This window comes from Natator depressus, chromosome 15 (assembly GCF_965152275.1).
Source record: "Natator depressus isolate rNatDep1 chromosome 15, rNatDep2.hap1, whole genome shotgun sequence".
NCBI lineage: Eukaryota > Metazoa > Chordata > Testudines > Cheloniidae > Natator > Natator depressus.
This window is the reverse complement of record NC_134248.1, coordinates 19,654,598-19,673,107: the sequence shown is the minus strand read 5'-3', so window position 1 is coordinate 19,673,107 and position 18,510 is coordinate 19,654,598. Positions and strand designations below refer to the sequence as shown.

The 18,510-nt window shown below is 46.5% G+C and overlaps 1 protein-coding gene across 2 annotated transcripts in view; it reads left to right on the top strand.

The window, feature by feature from the left end:
- MMP17 (matrix metallopeptidase 17) overlaps positions 1-10,499 on the top strand; it is a 104,790-nt gene extending 94,291 nt beyond the window's left edge. For both annotated transcript variants that reach the window (XM_074972602.1, XM_074972601.1), the window contains exons 8-10: positions 455-607; positions 2,728-2,985; positions 6,068-10,499. In XM_074972602.1, coding sequence (XP_074828703.1) covers positions 455-607; positions 2,728-2,985; positions 6,068-6,396 — 740 coding nt within the window. In that variant the 3' untranslated portion in view covers positions 6,397-10,499. The remainder of the gene's footprint in view (positions 1-454; positions 608-2,727; positions 2,986-6,067) is intronic.
- The last annotated feature ends 8,011 nt before the right edge of the window (positions 10,500-18,510 follow it).

Below are 18,510 nucleotides of genomic sequence, written 5' to 3'. Positions count from 1 at the left end.
TAGTCTGTGGTCTGATCTAGCCTGGTTTTAGCTGCCTTAGTACTCTTTGGTCTCAGGTGCTCAGTTGCTGGGTGATAGCGATGCTGGGACTGCTGCTGAGGCAGCATATTCAGCCCTGGAGGGAAGGAGGGGAAATATCTCCTGTCTCCCTGCAGAATGTTCTCTGGAGCAGCGCGGATGCTCTTACCCGTAAAAGATTCATTTATCAGACAGAAGGATGGTGACTGCAATGCAGAGTCTGGAAGGGAAACGGGAGTGGATTTCTCCTTATGGCTCAGGGTCAGCGATATGGGAGCCATGCAAGGGATGGGGAATAAAAGAAAGCAAGTAGTTTCATAGTTCCCACCTTATGTACTTTGTTTTCTACTGTCCCCTGACTCCACCCACAGCTTTTTCCTCCTAGCAAAGGGGTGTTATGGCCTGGTTCATTAATGTCCAATCTGTATTCATCTAGGCAAGTACTTCTGGAGACTGACTCGCAATAAACACTTGGTCTCCCTCCAGCCAGCTCAGATCCACCGTTTCTGGAGGGGTCTACCTCTCAATATGGACAGTGTGGACGCGGTGTACGAGAGAACCAATGACCACAAGATCGTGTTCTTCAAAGGTAAGAGCAAAAACATCATTAAAGGGATCACACATCTCTTGCTGGTATCTGTATCAGTAGCTTTAAACTTCCACTAGTCCTGCAGGCAAGGAGGAACTCGGTGTCATTCAGTGGAATTTGCCATGCTGGACAAGTAAGCCTCAGTGTGGCAGGTGACATTTCAGAGCCCCAGGTGCGTATGCTGAGGTGGTCCACTGAGCTCCTGGGTCATAAGCTGCCACGAACCCATCGTTGCAAGGCTAATACATATTAGGCTGCTAATCCACCCACTCCAAAAGCAACAATTATGTTTGGTAAAAAAAATTCACTTTCTCAAACAGGGCCAGCTGGAGTAGCAAACTACTTTTTCTCTTAAACGTGCTACAATTCCTAAGAATTCGCATCTTCTTTTTCTTTCCCTTTATACTTCATTGAGTGAAGATGGATTTTTAATTCTTCTGTACTCACAGGGCCTACCCTGCGCATCTTGCATGTGAAACAATGTACACCAAGAGCATTCAGTGTTGCTGGAGGCACTTGGAGGAATTTGCCGGCTGTGTGCATCAGTGCCTGAGTGAGGTTGTAGTAGCCAAGCTGTAGAAGGGCCCTACTAGTAGTATTAGCTAAGGGGAGAGTTCCTTGAGCTCAAATAGTTTGGGCGCTGAAGAGCCAGGGTTCTAGCCCTGGTCCCCAGTTGCGTGTGATTTAGCTGAGAACTGTTTTTGTCTGCAGTGCACTGATTCATTACAAAAAGAAAAGGAGGACGTGTGGCACCTTAGAGACTAACAAATTTATCTGAGCATAAGCTTTCGTGAGCTACAGCTCACTTCATTACAGTATTACAGAAATTCAGTAAACTATGTTCCACCTTAGTGACTAGACATTAGGTTCGGTTCATACGTCTGAAGTGTCCCACCCGGAAGAACTAAATGTACCTCAGGCCTGTTCATTCCTGGTATTATGCCTGCTGCCAGTAGTTGCTCTGTTCGTTTGAATTTAACTAATTAGCAGTTTCCCACACTCCAAACTGTGGCTGTCTCCCCACTGTGTAATTACTGCAGCCAGCACTCAAACTGCGTCTTTGGTGCTTTTTAGGGAGCTGGTCTACTGGATAACTCCAAAAGGAGCAGCTGTGCTAAGCTTCTCTCAGTTGGAAATTGCTTTTTGCCTCTCTAATGTCCCACTTTGAGTGTGGTAAATTATTGATTTTGGAAGTGCTGAATCGTAGAGGTGAGGCTGCAGAAATTGATTATCCTCAGTAATGGATCCCACGCGTGTGTCTGCACCCATTAAAGCTTTTAAGGCCTCCCACATGCTGCCAAAGCATTATTTTCTCAAATGGAGGAAATCCAAAATGGCTGCCATGATGTGTGGGACTCCACAAGGACCCTGCCAAACCACACAGCTACTGAAAGAACAATATCAGAGAGGCACACAATCCATAGGTCCAGTTATAGATCCTGGGCCGGATTCACAGCTTTGAGCACAGGGCTTGCAGTTTGTACCCTCTGTGCACAGAGGAGCAGCTGCGCTAGAGCATGGACTGTATGGATTCCCGTCCAGGAGAGCAGCCAAATGCTATGGTAATGGAGGCCATATAAGTACCCAAGACAGATAGATCGCTCGAGACCCGATGTGCCCTTCCTACCACATGTGCAGGTCTTTCAAATCCAGCTGAATGAATGCACAGAAACGTGGGGGAGTCTCCTACAAAGGTGGTGCGTACGTGCATGTGTAAAAGTTGAATTACAGACAGAACTTCTCCATTGGCCCTCGAAAGCTGTGTGTGACTTTTTTATTTCTATTAAACAGTTATTGTGTGGAAATCAAAGGGGAAGGGGGTGGGAATTAAATGGCATAACCAGAGATGACTAGCCTCAGACTACGCAGCATAATCAACATGTCTATGTCCTGGGACCTAATGCCTCCAGCAGCAAAATAGCAAAGGCTGGCTGTATCCAAGTGGGAGTTTGACACAAACAGCATTTCCCACAAGAAGCAGATTCTTCGGCAGGTGGTTGTTTTGTAGTTCTCTTTCTGGAGTGCTGTGAATTTGAATCTAGGGATTGTCACAGCAGCAGATCATGGAGTGTAACCTGAAGCAGAATTGATATTTCTACATGTCTGTTTCCTCTCCGCAGGAGACAGATACTGGGTGTTCAAAGACAATAACGTGGAGGAAGGATACCCTCGGCCAATTTTGGATTTTGGCTTGCCACCGGGAGGCATCGACGCTGCCTTCTCCTGGGCCCACAATGACAAGACTTATTTCTTTAAGGACCGTCTCTACTGGCGCTATGACAACCATGAGCGGAGGATGGATCCCGGCTATCCTTCAGAGACCACTTTGTGGAAGGGCATTCCAAGCACGTTAGATGACGCAATGAGATGGTCAGATGGTGAGTCGGTGCTAGCTTAGCAGAGTTTTTTGGTTTTGGTTTTTTTTTTTTTAAACCTAAGGCCTTGTCTGCACTTAAAAATGTTGTGGCTTTAACTAGGCCAGCACAGTTAAATTGGAGACGAAACAAAAGCCTTAGTGCAGGCACAGTTAGTTATACCAGTATAAAAGCGCTTATACCCATGTAGCGTATTCTGTCTCAGTAAAGCAAAATAAGTGATACCAATATTAAGTGTCTTATCCCAGTATAGCTCCATCTACAATAGGGCATTCACCAGTATAACTATTCTGGCAAACAGAAATCAGATCCCTTACCAACATAATTATGTCAGTAAAACTTTTTAAGTGTAGACTGGACCTAACATGCTATTCCAGCAGTGATGCACCATTATCACTGGAGTTCTCATGAGACTTTGCGAGTACAGCTATGAAATCTCACCATGATTCCTTAGAAGTTTTTAAGGTCAGGCTTGACAAAGCCCTGGCTGGGATGATTTAGTTGGGATTGGTCCTGCTCTGGGCAGGGGGTTGGACTAGATGGCCTCCAGAGGTCCCTTCCAACTCTGTTATTCTATGATTCTATGATGCAGTTTTACTCAAGGGAGACAGAGATGTCATCACAAGAATCTTGTGATCAGTCTTGCAAGATGATACTCAGTAACTCAGTTGCTCAGGACATGTGTCACTGCTTGATGTGTAAAGCATGTCTAATAAGTAGCAAATGCCAGGATGTAGGCAAGTCCGGGTTCTGTATTGCACCGGCCAGGGGCTGCAATATGTCTGACGGCAAACATGCCACCTTGGGTTGTGACTGGATGAAATAAGCAGAGTTGGGCAAGCTCATTTCTTGGGTGGGAGACGTCAGAGGTAAACCCCAGGAAGATATGTTGAGGACACTCTTCTCTCTGTCAAAACCGTGCTATACACATACATTAATATCAATACCAACCAATGCTCCACATCATATTAAGGGACATGCAGCTTTGGACATAACAATAAATTCCTGATCACTCTGGGCATCTCGGGGCATTTTTGCAAAAGTGGAGCACGTGTTCCAGCATCCTAGACAAATTCCAGTGAAGGTAACTCTGTTCTGCTACCCCATTCCCCTGGTGCTTTGATAGGATAGGAGATTCTTTGCATTTTTTGTCTTTAAAGTGTTGCAGCACTGCCAATCTGGGGTATGTCTACACTCCGCAATGAGGGTGTGACGCTCAGCTCCAGGAGACGTACCCACACTAGCTCTCATCCAGCTAATGTGTTAAAAATAGAATGTAGAATGGCAGTGTGAGCTGTAGGGCAGGCTAGCTGCACCAAGTACATGCCCGTCTGAGGCCCTACGGGAGAGGAATTGTTTAGCATAGGACAACAAATTATAACTAGGAGTACCAGGATGAATTTAATTCTACGAATAATGAGATTAAATTCCCTAGGCAAGCAGTATACACATCCTCCACTGCACTCTGTTTTTTTTAGTATGGCAGCCATCCACCTCTAAAGACAATGAACACCAAGGCAGATCAGTTACTGTGTGTCAGGCTGCATATATATGATAGAAATGGCATTGATACTTGTCTGATACCAAATAGGTTTTATTGATCCAGTTGCCCTACAGAAATCAGTGGGGTTCCTACAGACAAAAGGATCATTTAGATTAGCTTGTAGGACTGGGGCCTCCTAAGGTGGTTGATTAGGGCATTGGCGATAGTCTGTCCTGTTTTGGCAATAGTCTGGCTTGAGCCGTATCATGTGGTGGGTTGGATATGGATATGGATTTTGTCTTGTGCCATATTTGTTGAAATTTGAGTTGGAAAAAAATAAGTCAATAAGATATAAAGAGTTTTGGTTTTTTAAGTAAATGTTTGGCAGGGGATCGGGAAGCTCCTTCTAGGGAATGAGATTTATTGGTGTGGGGCCTGATCTCCCTGGGGAAGGGGCGAGAAATTCCGTTAGTGGAGACACGTAAAACCATCCATTCCCTCCAGCACAAGCACTGCTTACAAGAAAGTGGCACTTCCCGGTTTGATTTAGATGTCAAACTAGCAACGTAATAGCGACCTGGGAAGAGGGACATCTCCAGGGGCTTATCGGGCTGAACCTTGGAAGCTTTTGAGCGTACCCCATCACTCCTGTTGGCAGGTATCCTTAACAAGGATGGAGCAAGTTCAGGGAATTTAAAATGTACCTGTTCGTGGATGAAATTTACCCTGGACAAGAGGTCTGTGTGCAATCCACACACCTCCCGGGTGTGGTGTTCTGTCCCATCTAGTGGCACCAAGACCACGTAGAGAGAGATTAATGAGTCTGCTCTACAGCCTTAGCTAAGGGCCATATGGCTTTTAGCTCATGCAGTAGAGGCTCATGCATTTAGCTCCAGAGATCCCAGGTTCGATCCTGCCCACTGACGACCGGGGTCTGTCCGTGCTACATGTGCAAGGCCCTATGAACCACTTAACCCTTTAACATGGGACTTAAATGATGCATAAGACATTGTGGGAGGCCTCAATGCTGAGGTGTTTTGGAAACGTCTGGCTAGCAGGAGCACAGTATATTGTAGGAGTTTCTCTTCCCAGGCCCTTGTGGGTTAAAGGCCTTGAGGTTATCTCTTTAAGAATATGCCAGAGGCATCCCAAAACCTCCAGTATATTTTCTCTGGGCACATCAACATATAGGCCCTTCTGTCAAGTTAGACATATGAGGCCTTGCCCATCTTCCTCCTCCACCATCACTGGGCCTTTGGCACCATGGCTGGTGCGTCATGTGTATGGCAGACCCCCCCCCGACTTGTCCACTGTAGTAGCATAGGCCTAAAGCTACCCCCGTGAACAAACAGGTAGCACCATGTCCCTGTCTACTGTGCTGGCATGAACAGGTGCAAGTGGACAAAAACTCCATTACTCCTGGTGGACTTGCACCTGCTCCCATCAGCCCAGGGTGTTTCCGTTACTGGGATGTCCAGCTGGGTGGGAGCACCCCTTTGCTGCCATGGCGACACCTGCATGCAAGAGACTAGTGATAGAGAGCCCCCCAGCGCTCATGCCAGCTAACCCTGCATGTCTTTTTTTTTTTTTTTTTTTTTCCAGGTGCGACCTATTTCTTCAGGGGCAAGGAGTACTGGAAAGTGTTGGACAATGACCTGGAAGCAGAACCCGGTTACCCTCAGTCCATCGCCAGAGACTGGCTGGTGTGCGGTGACATGCAGTCTGATTCTCCAGACTCGGCAGGGCGCAGCAGGACTGGGGCGCGCTCCAAGCAAGGGCAGCACGACGAGAGCCGTTCAGAAAACGGCTACGAGGTCTGCTCATGCACCTCCTCCTCAGATTCCCTCTCGGCCCGCCCGGCGCTCAGACTCTCCGCAAGCCTTGTGCTAGCGAGCCTGTGGACAGCAGCAGTGGCTTGCGCAGCACTATGACATCCAGTAACATGGACAAGAAGATGTTACGCTGCTTCAGGGACTGGTGGTGGAAAAAAATCGCACCATGCTACACTGTTACCGCCGAAACAAACATTCCTAGGAACATGGCAGCGAAGGTTTCAAGTTCTCCATGAGAAGTGAACTGGGTTTATTTTTATTTTTTAGTTAAAGGTCTAATAATGGACTGTGGGTTCTGCACCACCTTCTTCCCCCAACCAGCTAAAGAATAAAGACATTGCTGAATATTAGTTACAAAGGTTTTGTAGAGATGTAACACTCGAGGTGTGTAAGAACTGCCAAGTAGAGAAGGCATGGATACATTGAAAGGCCACTCTGGTTTCTTGAAAACAGACCAGATAGTGGTGAAACCCAGTTGTTATTCCAGGAAAAAAAGCAGCCTCGGTGTAAGGCAATGGGAAAGATGCAACAGCTGTGCTGACATTCAGTAATGTAATATATGCATCCAAGTGGATGTATGAGATAGAATGGCATCTTGACTGCACTGGGCTTGATTGCAAAGTGGTACATTTCACAAACAAATCTATGCTGCCAACTGATGTCAAGCTAACCCACGCCAGTTTCTATAGATCAGAAACATATTTGCCTTTATGAAGGACGTGAAGGTCACCTTTGATTCCAGATGTTTAAATTTAAGGGCTTCTCTGTTAAACCTTGGCCACACAAACATAGATACCATGGTCAACAGCAGGTATCGATCCCCCCTGTCTTCAGCATTCGCCTTGACTGCTTGAGCTAGAGTAGCTCTTTGATCTCGGAGCAAGTAGCGGGCTGTTACAAGCACTGAGTGCAGTCGTTCAGCTGAGATGCAGTGACACACATGAAGCCAGTGTAATCCACATGCATCTAACTTTTCTGCGCCCCTAAATTCTATTCTAGATGTATTTTGTGATTGATCGCTGCATACAAAAATCACATTCGTTTAAAGCTTCCTTTCAAGGATTTGTGAGGGACTAAACTTTGAATTGTGGATGCACGCGCTCGTTTTAGACGTATTTTCAAATAACAGGTTCTGCTTTTTGGCTGGCTTATATCAGCCAGATGCCATTATGATACCATCAGTTGTGAATCAATTATTCTGTATGCCACTGTCACTGTTTAATTTGGCACCAATACACTAAAGGAGAATGAAGGGGATTAATTGTTTTAAAGTGGGGATCTTGCTCTGTAAAAATGACGTCACAAAATTCCATGTTTGTCTCTCCTTCGCTTACAGATCCAGTTTGCTCAGTTCACAAGTAAAAAGATGGTTTTCTAACTGTCCCCATACTCTACGTGGGTCCAGAGAGTCAAGCTGCGTTCTGTCTGGCTCCTGGACCAACACCTGCCCCCCGACTCAGCAGAGGTGAACTACAGCTGTACATATGTGTGGCTTCTGTGGTTGGTTGAAATGTTTTAAATTTCACTTTCCGTCAAAAATGTTTGAATTTTGAGCAAAAAAAGAGAGGGAAAGATGTTCAGTGAAATTTTCACAAAACTTCTCTCCCCACTTCCCCCCACTCCCATACTGTAAACAATTACTGTACAGGTAAATAACCCCTTCTTCCTGGTGGTGATAGGTGAGCAAGAAGGAGCCAGCTTAACTCTCAGATCCAAGGAGAACTTGAAGGGCAACTGGATTTTTAAAAAATCCTTTAAACTGTAAACTGATCAACTTTGGTGTGGAATTGCACTGCTTGGAAACCCCGCAAAATTGTGATCAACTATTTCACTGGGGGGAAGTGGGGGTTGGGATCAAAATTTAATTTTCAAGCAAAAACAATGTGTTTAAAAATTAGAAATTTTCCACTGGCCCTAAGTCTGGAGCCAGTGAAAGACAGTCAACATGGAACCCTGCAATGTTGATTTTCAGAGTAGAACACTTTTAAGGGAGCCATTTTCAAAAGTGCTGAGCCCTGGCCTAACTCTGTTCCCACTGAGGTCAACATTGAAAATTGCTCTTGAAAATCCACCTAGGAGCCTCTTCAAAGATATTTCTTGGAAGAGACTCGTTTAAAAAAAAAAAAAGAAGAAGAAAAGAAAAGAGCAGCACTAGTTTCTTCTAACTTCCAGATGGATTTAAATGATGAGAGAAACATCTCTTCCAACGTCTTTTAATCATTGGCCTGTCTCTCTCCCACTTCCCGTGTGGATCACGCTGACAAGTAACTTCTCTTCATACTAGCCACTACGGTGGCACTGAACAGGCTGGTGTCTTTCGGTGGCCTAACGGGAAGCTGGATGAGGAATCTAAATGGTGACTCTCACACACTTGGTGCCATTTTGGGGTGAGTGGGTGGGTGTAGTGTTAAATGGGTTATATTAACTCTTTCAGTGCTTCAGGGAATGGTGTGGCTTGCAGGGAGCAGTGTCCACATGGCTGCACCAGATCGTTTAGTTTTTGGTGGTTTTACTGGGGTAAGTCCCTCACCAAAGGCCCTTCAGCAGAGTAGGCAGTCACAGGATAAGAGGGAAGATCCTCTTACGGATCAGTAACTGGTTAAAAGATAGGAAACAAAAGGTAGGAATAAATGGTCGGTTTTCACAGAGGAGAGAGGTAAATAGTGGGGTCTCCCCAAGGATCTTTACTGGGACCTGTTGCTGTTCAACATATTCATAAATGATCTGGAAAAAGGGGGTAAACAATGAGGCGGCAAAGTCTGCAGACGATACAAAGGTTTCAGAGTAACAGCCGTGTTAGTCTGTATCCGCAAAAAGAAAAGGAGGACTTGTGGCACCTTAGAGACTAACCAATTTATTTGAGCACGAGCTTTCGTGAGCTACAGCTCACTTCATCGGATCCGGTGCCACAAGTACTCCTTTTCTTTTAGACGATACAAAGTTATTCAAGGTAGTTCAGTCCAAACCCAACTGTGAAGAGCTACAATGGGATCTCACAAAACTGAGTGACCGGGCAACCAACTTGCAGATGAAATTCAATATTGATAAGTGCAAAGTAATGCACGATGGAAAACACATTCCCAACTGTCCATACAAAATGATAGGGAGCTAAATGAACTGTTACCATTCAAGACAGAGATCTTGGCGTCATTGTGGATAGTTCTCTGAAAACATCCACTTGATGTTCAGGAGTAGTCAAAAAAGCTTGGAAAAGAGACAGATAATAAAATAGAAACGATTATAATGCTGCTGTATAAATCCATGGTACACCCACACCTTGAATACTGTGTGCAGTTCTGATCACCCCATCGCAAAAGAGAGAGATTCAAGTTGGAAAAGGTGTTGAGATGGGCAACAGAAATTATTAGAGGGATGGAACAACTTCCATGCAAGATTGGGACTCTTCAGCTTAGAAAAGAGATGACTGGGGGGAATGATAGAGGCCTATAAAGTCATCACTGATATGCAGAAAGCGAATAAGGAGGTGCTATTTGCCCCTTCAGGTAACACAAGAACTAAGGGTGACACGATTAAATTAACAGGCTGCAGGTTTAAAACAACAACTTCTTCACACAACGCACAGTCAACCTGTGGAACTCATTGCCAGGGTATGTTGTGAAGGCCAGAAGTATAACGGAGTTCAAAAAAGAATTAGATAACTTCATGGAGGATAGGTCCATCAATGGCTATTAGCCAAGTTGGTCAGGGATGCAAACCCCTGTTCTGGGTGTCCCTAAGCCTCCGACTGTCAGAAGCATCTGCAACTGGCCATCGGAGACAGGATCCTGGGCTACATGGGCCATGGGTCTGACCCAGTATGACCATTCTTATGTTAAGTCCATTTCCCTGGGTGTTCACTAAGCACCTGGGGGCATCTAAAGGGACTGAATTAGATCTAGAGCCGGTAAACCATTCCACACCCAAGGAGCTGTCAAAAGGGCGGTGCTACTGTTAATGGACCCTAAAGGTCTGGGTTTGCCAGTAGCTGCTGGTACATTTGTTCTGTTTCTCTGCCACAAAAATCACCCCCTCCCTTCTCCCCAAATGCCAGGCCTCCGTTAATAGCATGACACAGGGACTCGGAAGCAGGCTGCAGCATCCATTTGGACTCATATTGTAACACTTTATCTTTGCAACATTGCTGCTGCTCTGGTCCTATCCCAGTCCGGGGCTGCTGCAGGAGAAAAAAAAAAAATCCTTGATCAGAACAGACGAGCAGGTAATATGGGCTGGAAATCGTAATCAACAAGCTTGGGAGGCTCTGGGAGGGCTGCTTCTGCTGCAGACCCACAATAAAAGAGGAAGCAGTACTTGACAAGGCCCATTTCCTTCGCAGTAGGAGGCTTCTTTGGTTCACTTGAGCCACAGCCCCGAAGCCACTTGGTTTTTTATCTTGCTAGGCACTGACGGGCCATTGATTTCTAAATTACCAACCACATTTGTTTGGAAAGTGCCAGCCCCATTAGTCTGCACCTCCTGTGATTAGCTGGTGGCTAGTGCTACAGCAAGGCTCATGTAGAGCCTAACTGTATAGAACTGCTGGTGGGTCACCATCACACACATCTTATCTTTGCTGGGAGGAGACCTGCTGGTTTGCAGACTTCCTTCAGCTAGCATTGCTATTCTCCTTCACCCCACCCCCCCTTGGGGCTGGATGCAAGTACCATTGGAAGATTGATGGGAGTCTTTGATCAGACTCCCATGGAGCGATGTTGGGTGCCTTTTTCTAAAGTGGAAACAGGAATTGCATCCTGACAAAGAAAAGCAAAGCAAATGGTCACCTTGTGTTTGCCTGTCTACCCTTTGCATTTTTAAGTATTCACAGTGATTTGCAAACTAGGACTGTTTTTAGGGCATTATAATGCAGTGTGATTTTACGGGACATTGAATGTGAACACGTTTCATGGAAACCTCCTGTTAAACCATTAAATGTCCTTTTTAAAAATGTGTGTGTGGGGTCCCTCTGTCAGGTAAGGTCGTCTCTGAAATGTCATTCCTTAGGAAGGAACTCTCCCCTCAGATGGATTCTGCACCATCTCTCTCTGTGGGGCTGTGCTAAAGCCCTCAGATTCTCATAGATTCTTCTTCAAGTGATGGTCCCTGTGACGGGTTGCCCCCCCACTCTAGGGTGCCACCTGGTGTTTTGGGGTACCACTGAGCCCGCCTGTTCCACCAGCCTGGGCTTCCTTACCCTGTCCTGCTGAGCCAGGCCCTCAAGCCTCCTCCAGCACACACGCAGGTAGCAACCTGGAGGGGGGGGAACCCATCACAGTGGCGTAGTTGGCAGGACAGTGTCAGGGAGCCCAGGCTGGTGGAACAGGCAGGAGGACTGGCTGAGCATTCATCCTCAGAGAGGCTGCTGTAGGATTTCAACTGAAGTGGTCATATTCAGGGTTGACTGTAGGTACATCTACACAGCCAATTAAGGTGGTATGGTAGCCAGGTGGGCATACCAGTGCTAGCTTTAACCTAGCTAGCAGAGATAACAATGGTAGCGTAGATATGGTGGTACAGATTTCAGTGCAAGCCAGCAACCACAGTACTAGGGTCTCCAGTGGGCTTACGTTGGGATGGCTAGCCTGTGCTGATGCCTGTACTACCATGTCTTTGCCGTGGTGTTACCCAGATGAAAGGTAGTCTACCCGCACTACAGTTACGTCTTAATTTGCATTGGCATCTTTTAAGATCCTGTCCCACCCATTTGGCATCACGTGCTTAATGAATGTCAGCCAGTAACATGTAACGTCACCAGATCCAGGAAGTTGGAATCCTTGCCCGACCCTAATGGAAGATGTGAATAATGTGGCATCATGGGGGACTCTTTAGTACGGTCCCAGTGGAGAGAGGTTTAGTCCTGTAGCACCATGCCCTCGTAAAGAGTATACAGGGGAAGCTGAACTTTGTACATCCTGCTTTTCCAGTGTCTGGGGGTTTATTTCACTCAGGAGCAAGGGGGAAGCTGTAAATTTAACTCCACTTTTAATTGTGTTATTTAGGTATGTTTTTTTTTTAAAACCCTCAAGTGCTCCAGATAAAACAGATTTAAACAGTTTTATCTAGCGCAGGGTACAGGGCGGGAAAGCAGGGGTTATGTTTTGAAATAATGAGACACCATATGGATCAATTGTCCAAAGAAGAATATTGGGGGGAGGATGGGACATGGAGGGAAGTGGGAATGTTGGCCAGCAACACCAAATTATGAAAGTAATAAAGTAGGCTGAGATTTGTAAAGCTGCCTAGGGGAGTTAGATACCCAATTAAAAGTATTAAAATGAATGAGAATGGGGCACCCAATGCTCTTAGGCAAATTTGACAATCACGCCCATAGGGTTTAGAAAAGTTGGCTAGCTGCCCTTTAAAGCCAAGGCTAATACAATGCTACCACTTGAAATTTTCTGTGGTTTTGCTGCCATCTCGGCTGCAAATCCGTTCCACGTAGAGGGGCTAGAATTGCCCCTGATGACCCTGTCTCTCCCAGTGTTGCTGTATTTTACGGCTACAGTCTCAGCCACATTTCTACCCATCACGAAGCTCCACTCTCATTCACGTGATCTTCAGACGTGACCACAGGATTATTGAAGGTCACTGGGGACTGGTAATGGGATACTTCTTGGTCACTGGTTCAAATTCAGACAGGGTCAGTGGGGACTGGAAATGGTTACCAGCTGACAGCTGTTCAGTAGCTGATGTGAAAGGAGCTAGGCCAGTTCTTCGTGAGCAGATGGCTACAGCACAAAAGTACCATAATTAGCACCCTTATTGGCCAGCGGAGGAAAAGCCAAAATTTCACCCCATGTGAGCAGGGATACGCACTGAGTGGGGAGCCCTTATGGAGCAGAGCTGGGGCATAGTGATGGGAAATCCATACAGCCACTTTTCCTGTTACATGCATAAATCGAGAACGTCAGGGCCAGATTCGGGTCCCGCACACATCCCTTGTATATCACGATAGCGGCCATAAGGAGGGGCTGCAACAGTCCATGGAATTACTCCCCCCGTGCAGGTAGTGCTGTCCTGTGCTGCTTTCCCTCACCGTCCTGAGTGTACGGCCATGCTGGGAGGATGGTCGTTCTGGGCTGTAGAACGCAGAGTAGAAAGCTCTTAGGTAGAGGAGCTCTGAGGCCTGCCCTATTTATGCCAGGGGCTGTACTGGCCCCCAGTTCAGGCAAAAGCCAAGCTGCGCAAAGGTGGTTTAAAACTATCTGGGCCCTGGGCGGCACCATCTCTGTGTAAGCTCTCTGGAGGCGCAGCCCAGACGTCACTGCTCTCACTCCGACACCTACTATGCACTCACTTTAAAACAAACGTTTGGTCATTTAAAGATGGAGGCCCTTCACATCAGATGGAATGGATCCCCTTAAAGTGACACCCCTTGACAAAAAGAAAAGGAGGACTTGTGGCACCTTAGAGACTAACCAATTTATTTGAGCATAAGCTTTCGTGAGCTACAGCTCACTTCATCGGATCATCCGATGAAGTGAGCTGTAGCTCACGAAAGCTTATGCTCAAATAAATTGGTTAGTCTCTAAGGTGCCACAAGTCCTCCTTTTCTTTTTGCAAATACAGACTAACACGGCTGCTACTCTGAAACCCCTTGACAGACGCAAGACGCCTTTAAGGGATGGTGATTCAGCGGGCCAACGCTGCCCTTTGGAGCTGGACCATTATTATTTGTGTGCAAAATTGAAGGAATTGCTGGCACGTAAATAGTGCAATGCCACAATGGTGGGGGAAGGATAGCTTAGTGGTTTGAGCATTGGCCTGCTAAGCCCAGGATTGTGAGTTCAATCCTTGAGGGGGCCATTTAGGGATCTGGGGCAAAAATTGGGGATTGGCCCTGCTTTGAGCAGGGAGGGTGGACTAGATGACCTTCTGAGGTCACTTCCAACTCTAATATTCTATGATTCCTATCTAGGACTTTCTATAGATATCAGTGTATTTCACAAAGGGGGGGGGGGGGCAAGTATTAGTAGCTTCATCCTAGAGATAGGGAAACTGAGGCACTGTTGACTTGCCCTAAGTCACCCAGCACGCCAGTTTCAGAGGTGGGAATAGAGCCTAGGTCTCCTGAGTCCCAGCCCCGTGCCCTGACCACTGAACGACACCATCGCCCGTCCATAAGTTCTCCCATTTAACAGTGTCATTTTCAAATGGCAAATACTTCACTTGATTTAAAATGCATGTTAAAAAAAACTCATGCCATTCACAAACGTGCATGGGAGCCTTAATGAACCATCTGCCACCAGCTGAGAATGGGATAATTACATGTGGCAGTTTTGAGAATATTTGACGTTTTCAGTTTGATGCCCAGGAATTTTGATCATTTCCTGTAGTGCCACGTGGGGGCAGCAGAGACAGCGTGATGCGGTTAATGGCTGTTAAATTACTCTGTAGTGGGGGGGAATCTTTTAACAATACAGAAGTAATGAGCTTAAGGAGTGAGGCACCTAAATAACTTTAAGGCTCTGGGCCTGAATGCAGTGAACCAAAGAAATGTGTGTGTTTGCAGGAGGGAGTTAGGATTTCATAAGGCTTTTTAGCAAGAATTTAACTCCGGAAGATGGAGAAAGTATTCATAAATTCTAATTCTGCCCCACCGGATGCTCTACTGCCTGGGTCACCGGGTTGATCCCTGCAAATGAAATCTACCAGTTGGACCTGGAATAAGAATAATGGAATACATTTATATTTCTTTTTTGCTACCGTGTCAAAATGTTTTTTTACTATTAAAAACAACAACAGAGAAACCTACTTATAATTTATTTGTCCCCTTAGCAGTGAGCTGGGTCACAGCCTTGAGCTTTGTGATGTTGGAAATATCTAGTTTTGGGGGAGTTACATTATTTTAATAATTTAGTGTCACTGTCCTGTGTTCTCAAGTGATCTAGGAGATAGCTTTGTTCATCCAATTCCCATTCATTTTGAATGGAAGCTGGGAGTCCCAATCCCTTAAGCAGTTTTCAAAACTCCAGCCCACCACACCCCTGCTGAATACAAGAGCTGCTCATAAGCTTTCATTTCCCATTTTCTTATTTTTCATCCCCAAACATTCTCAGTCCCTCCCCCAAACTCTCTTTACTTTTTTTTTTTTTCATTTTTGCCATTGGAAAAGAGGGCACAGAAAGGGGCAATAAAATAAAAAACCGCCTGCTCGCCAAGTCATTGTCAGCTCGAGTCGAACATTGAGGAGCCAATGGGTGGAATAAAAGTGGGACACAGAGGGCTGGGAGGAGACCTTTTTTTAATTTGCTGGTTCAAGTCACGTGACGTGGCTGAGCGGTACAAAAGGCTAATGACCCGCCCTTACGGGGCAGTAACTACTGGTCTCTGCTGCAGAGAGCTGGGGGAGGGCTAGTTATCATGGCAATGTGTTTTAAGAACTTTTATTTCACTGAAAACAATTTTTTTTTTTGGTCATCTAGTTTAAGAGAACGTTCCCTTGCATGGTTCTGAGTCCAAATAGCAACTGCCCTGGTCTTTAGCTGAAACCTGGAAGGTGAAAGTGACTAGGCATAACAGCCCTTGCTTAATGGTGGAGGCAGCCAGTCTTTGTCATTGGCTGTGCTGAATGAAATGCAAGCACGTAAGCAAACGGCATCAACGCTCGAAACAAGTTAGGCAGTTAAATTGCTCCTGGCTCTCTAGTCAGAGGTGCCAATGCAACCCAGTGTGGGATGCCGTATACCAGAGCCAGCCGGTTTTGGTCTCAGGAGTTCAGTCACTTGGGGTTTTCTCAGATTCTGGTTGTGCTGAAAAGCTCTTGCCCAGCTTTGCAGACCACCCTGCCCTGTTGAGCTCACAGCTTGCTTGGGCCCCCACCCTGTGTTCTCACAGCTGCCCCAGGACCCTCTTTAAAGTCCTCTGGAAGGGAGCAGTACCCCAGGGGTCTGTACTCTCCCTACCCAGCACACAGGAGCGTAGAACCCAGCTTCCAGGCCCAGTGCTGCTATAGGCAGCAGGAAAAGCAGGAGACCCCCTGACTGAGGGTGACAGAAGGGTGGGAGAGGTTTTCCCCCTCCTAGAAGATTCTTTGTAAGCTTGACAGGGGCAGAGGGTCCCCTATGCAGCTCCCAGGCAGTGAGTGATTACCTGTGACTCCCTGAAGCTCCTAGGATGGGAAGGAGCTGGCTGTCTCTCAAGGAGGCCAGACTTAATAAAAGTGTGGGGGGATGCCAGGCCACTCAGAAGACATCAAAGGTAAGGGGGTGAGGTGTTGTATGGGGGAAGGGGAGTCTCTCTTGGGACAGGTGGGGGAGGGAGTTGAAGCTGGACGATCCTATTGGTGAACCTAGGCCGAGCTTTGGACTCTCATCAGGGTTTGCTTAGAGTAGACTACACTCTTTGGGGCAGGGCTGTCTCTTTGTTGGCAGAGTGCCTAGTGCGATGTTTTTGTAGAGTGCCTAGCACTTCCAGGTGCTACTATTAATCGAGCTGAGCGAAAAATCCCTTATTTCAGCTTCTTTCTGGTTTTCAGACCCCCCCAACTCACTGACCACTTTGCCCTTCTCCATGTAAACAATGAACCCCCAGCCTAGGCAATTGGTTCATTGAAAACATTTTGCCTGGCCCTAATTCCAAACAAGAGAGGCACAGCATTTTGAATCTTGATCGTGTCTCTTTCTCAGCAACGTATGCACTGTTATCTAGTTTTATCAGGGCTCGTGCTCACCTCTGCAAAAATAAGGCTCAGACTCTTAGATGTAACTGGTTAGTGTGGGTTCAGCAAGAGCAAAAGCACCGCATGATGAGCCAGCTTTGTTGTAGAGAGGGGAAAAGAGTTTGCAAACTTTGCCCAGAGTTGCATCAGGGTTCAGGCGTACATGCTGCACAACGAGTGGCAGCTTGTGAGCAGCCTTTATGTGATGAAATGCAAACTCAGGGGAAAGTCCTCTCCACTTTGCATCTGACAAACCAAACATGGCACGATCTCCAGAAAATAGGTGTGTCCAGGGAACTCGAAAATGAAAAGGTCTCCCTCACTTTGATGCACCAAAAGCCTGAAAATCATTTATGCCCAATTCAAAACAAGTGATTTTGGAAGGAAAACAAAAGTTTTGGCAAGTTGTTTGCATGCATGATCCACGCAGAAATGAGTAAAAAGGGAAAGTTCCATGATGAATTTCAGCTAAGGAGCAGAAATATAACAAACATGTAAATAGCTCTAACAGGTGGTGGCCACACTGTGCTTTCATTCACAGGGAGGAAGGGCCGTGTTAGCATCAAGATACAATTCAGGCAGTGACAGTGTATGTTCCCCTCTGCTAACCCAGCTAATATGCCCTCACCCTGATCTGGAAGAATTAAAAGGAAGTTCAGGCTTCATGATTCTCTCTCTTGGGTCTTCTATCAGGATATATTAAGCTATGCTAGTCGTAGCACTGGGTTTTCCTAATGTGGACACTTGCCCATCAGGACTTGGGCTGAGGCACCAAACTCATTTCATTCACCATAAACCACCGACAGGCACTTAGACGATGACACGTTACCTTCCCTGTTCTAATGTGCTTGCTGGTCAACCACACAGAGCTCAGCTGCACTGTGCTGAGCTTGGAAGAAATGCTGGAAGATTTGGCAGCAGTGCTAGACAACGCAGCTGGCTTTTTCTCTTAAGACACCAGTGTTCAAGGGGACGACCTCCCACCCTTTGTACCTCCCTGTCTTATAGTGGGGGTGGTAGCCAGAGAACAAGTGTTGGCCTGTGGTTAAAGCACAGGACTGGGAGTCAGGACACCTGTGTTCCATTCCTAATTTTACCACTGACTTGCTATGTGGCCTCTCTCCTGTCACTTAACTTCTCTATACCTCAGTGCACTCGCCTGTAAAATGGGTTGGGTAGGACTTGCCAACCCATAGGGGGTGCTGTATGCTTTAACGTTTCTGTAGGGGATAAAAGACACTGGGGTCACAGATCCATAGGACCTGCGCTATGCCCCAGCTTTTAAATTTGGAGGAACCCCTTCAGTCTGTCAGATCCACCAGAGGTCCGACTATTCCCTAAGGGTCGGTCACGCAGCCTCAACACCTCCAAGACTGAGCCTCTGGGCTCAGGGCTCCTGTTTCGCACCGTGAGCTCTGCCCTGCGAGTCCAGCTAAGAGAGATTCCCAGTCAGAGACGTGTATGCTCTTCAGGGACCAGTGCACTTCAGCCAGTATTGGCAGTGACCTCAGGCAGCCTTTTTCCAGACAGAGTAGGGTTTATTAGTCAACTGGCAC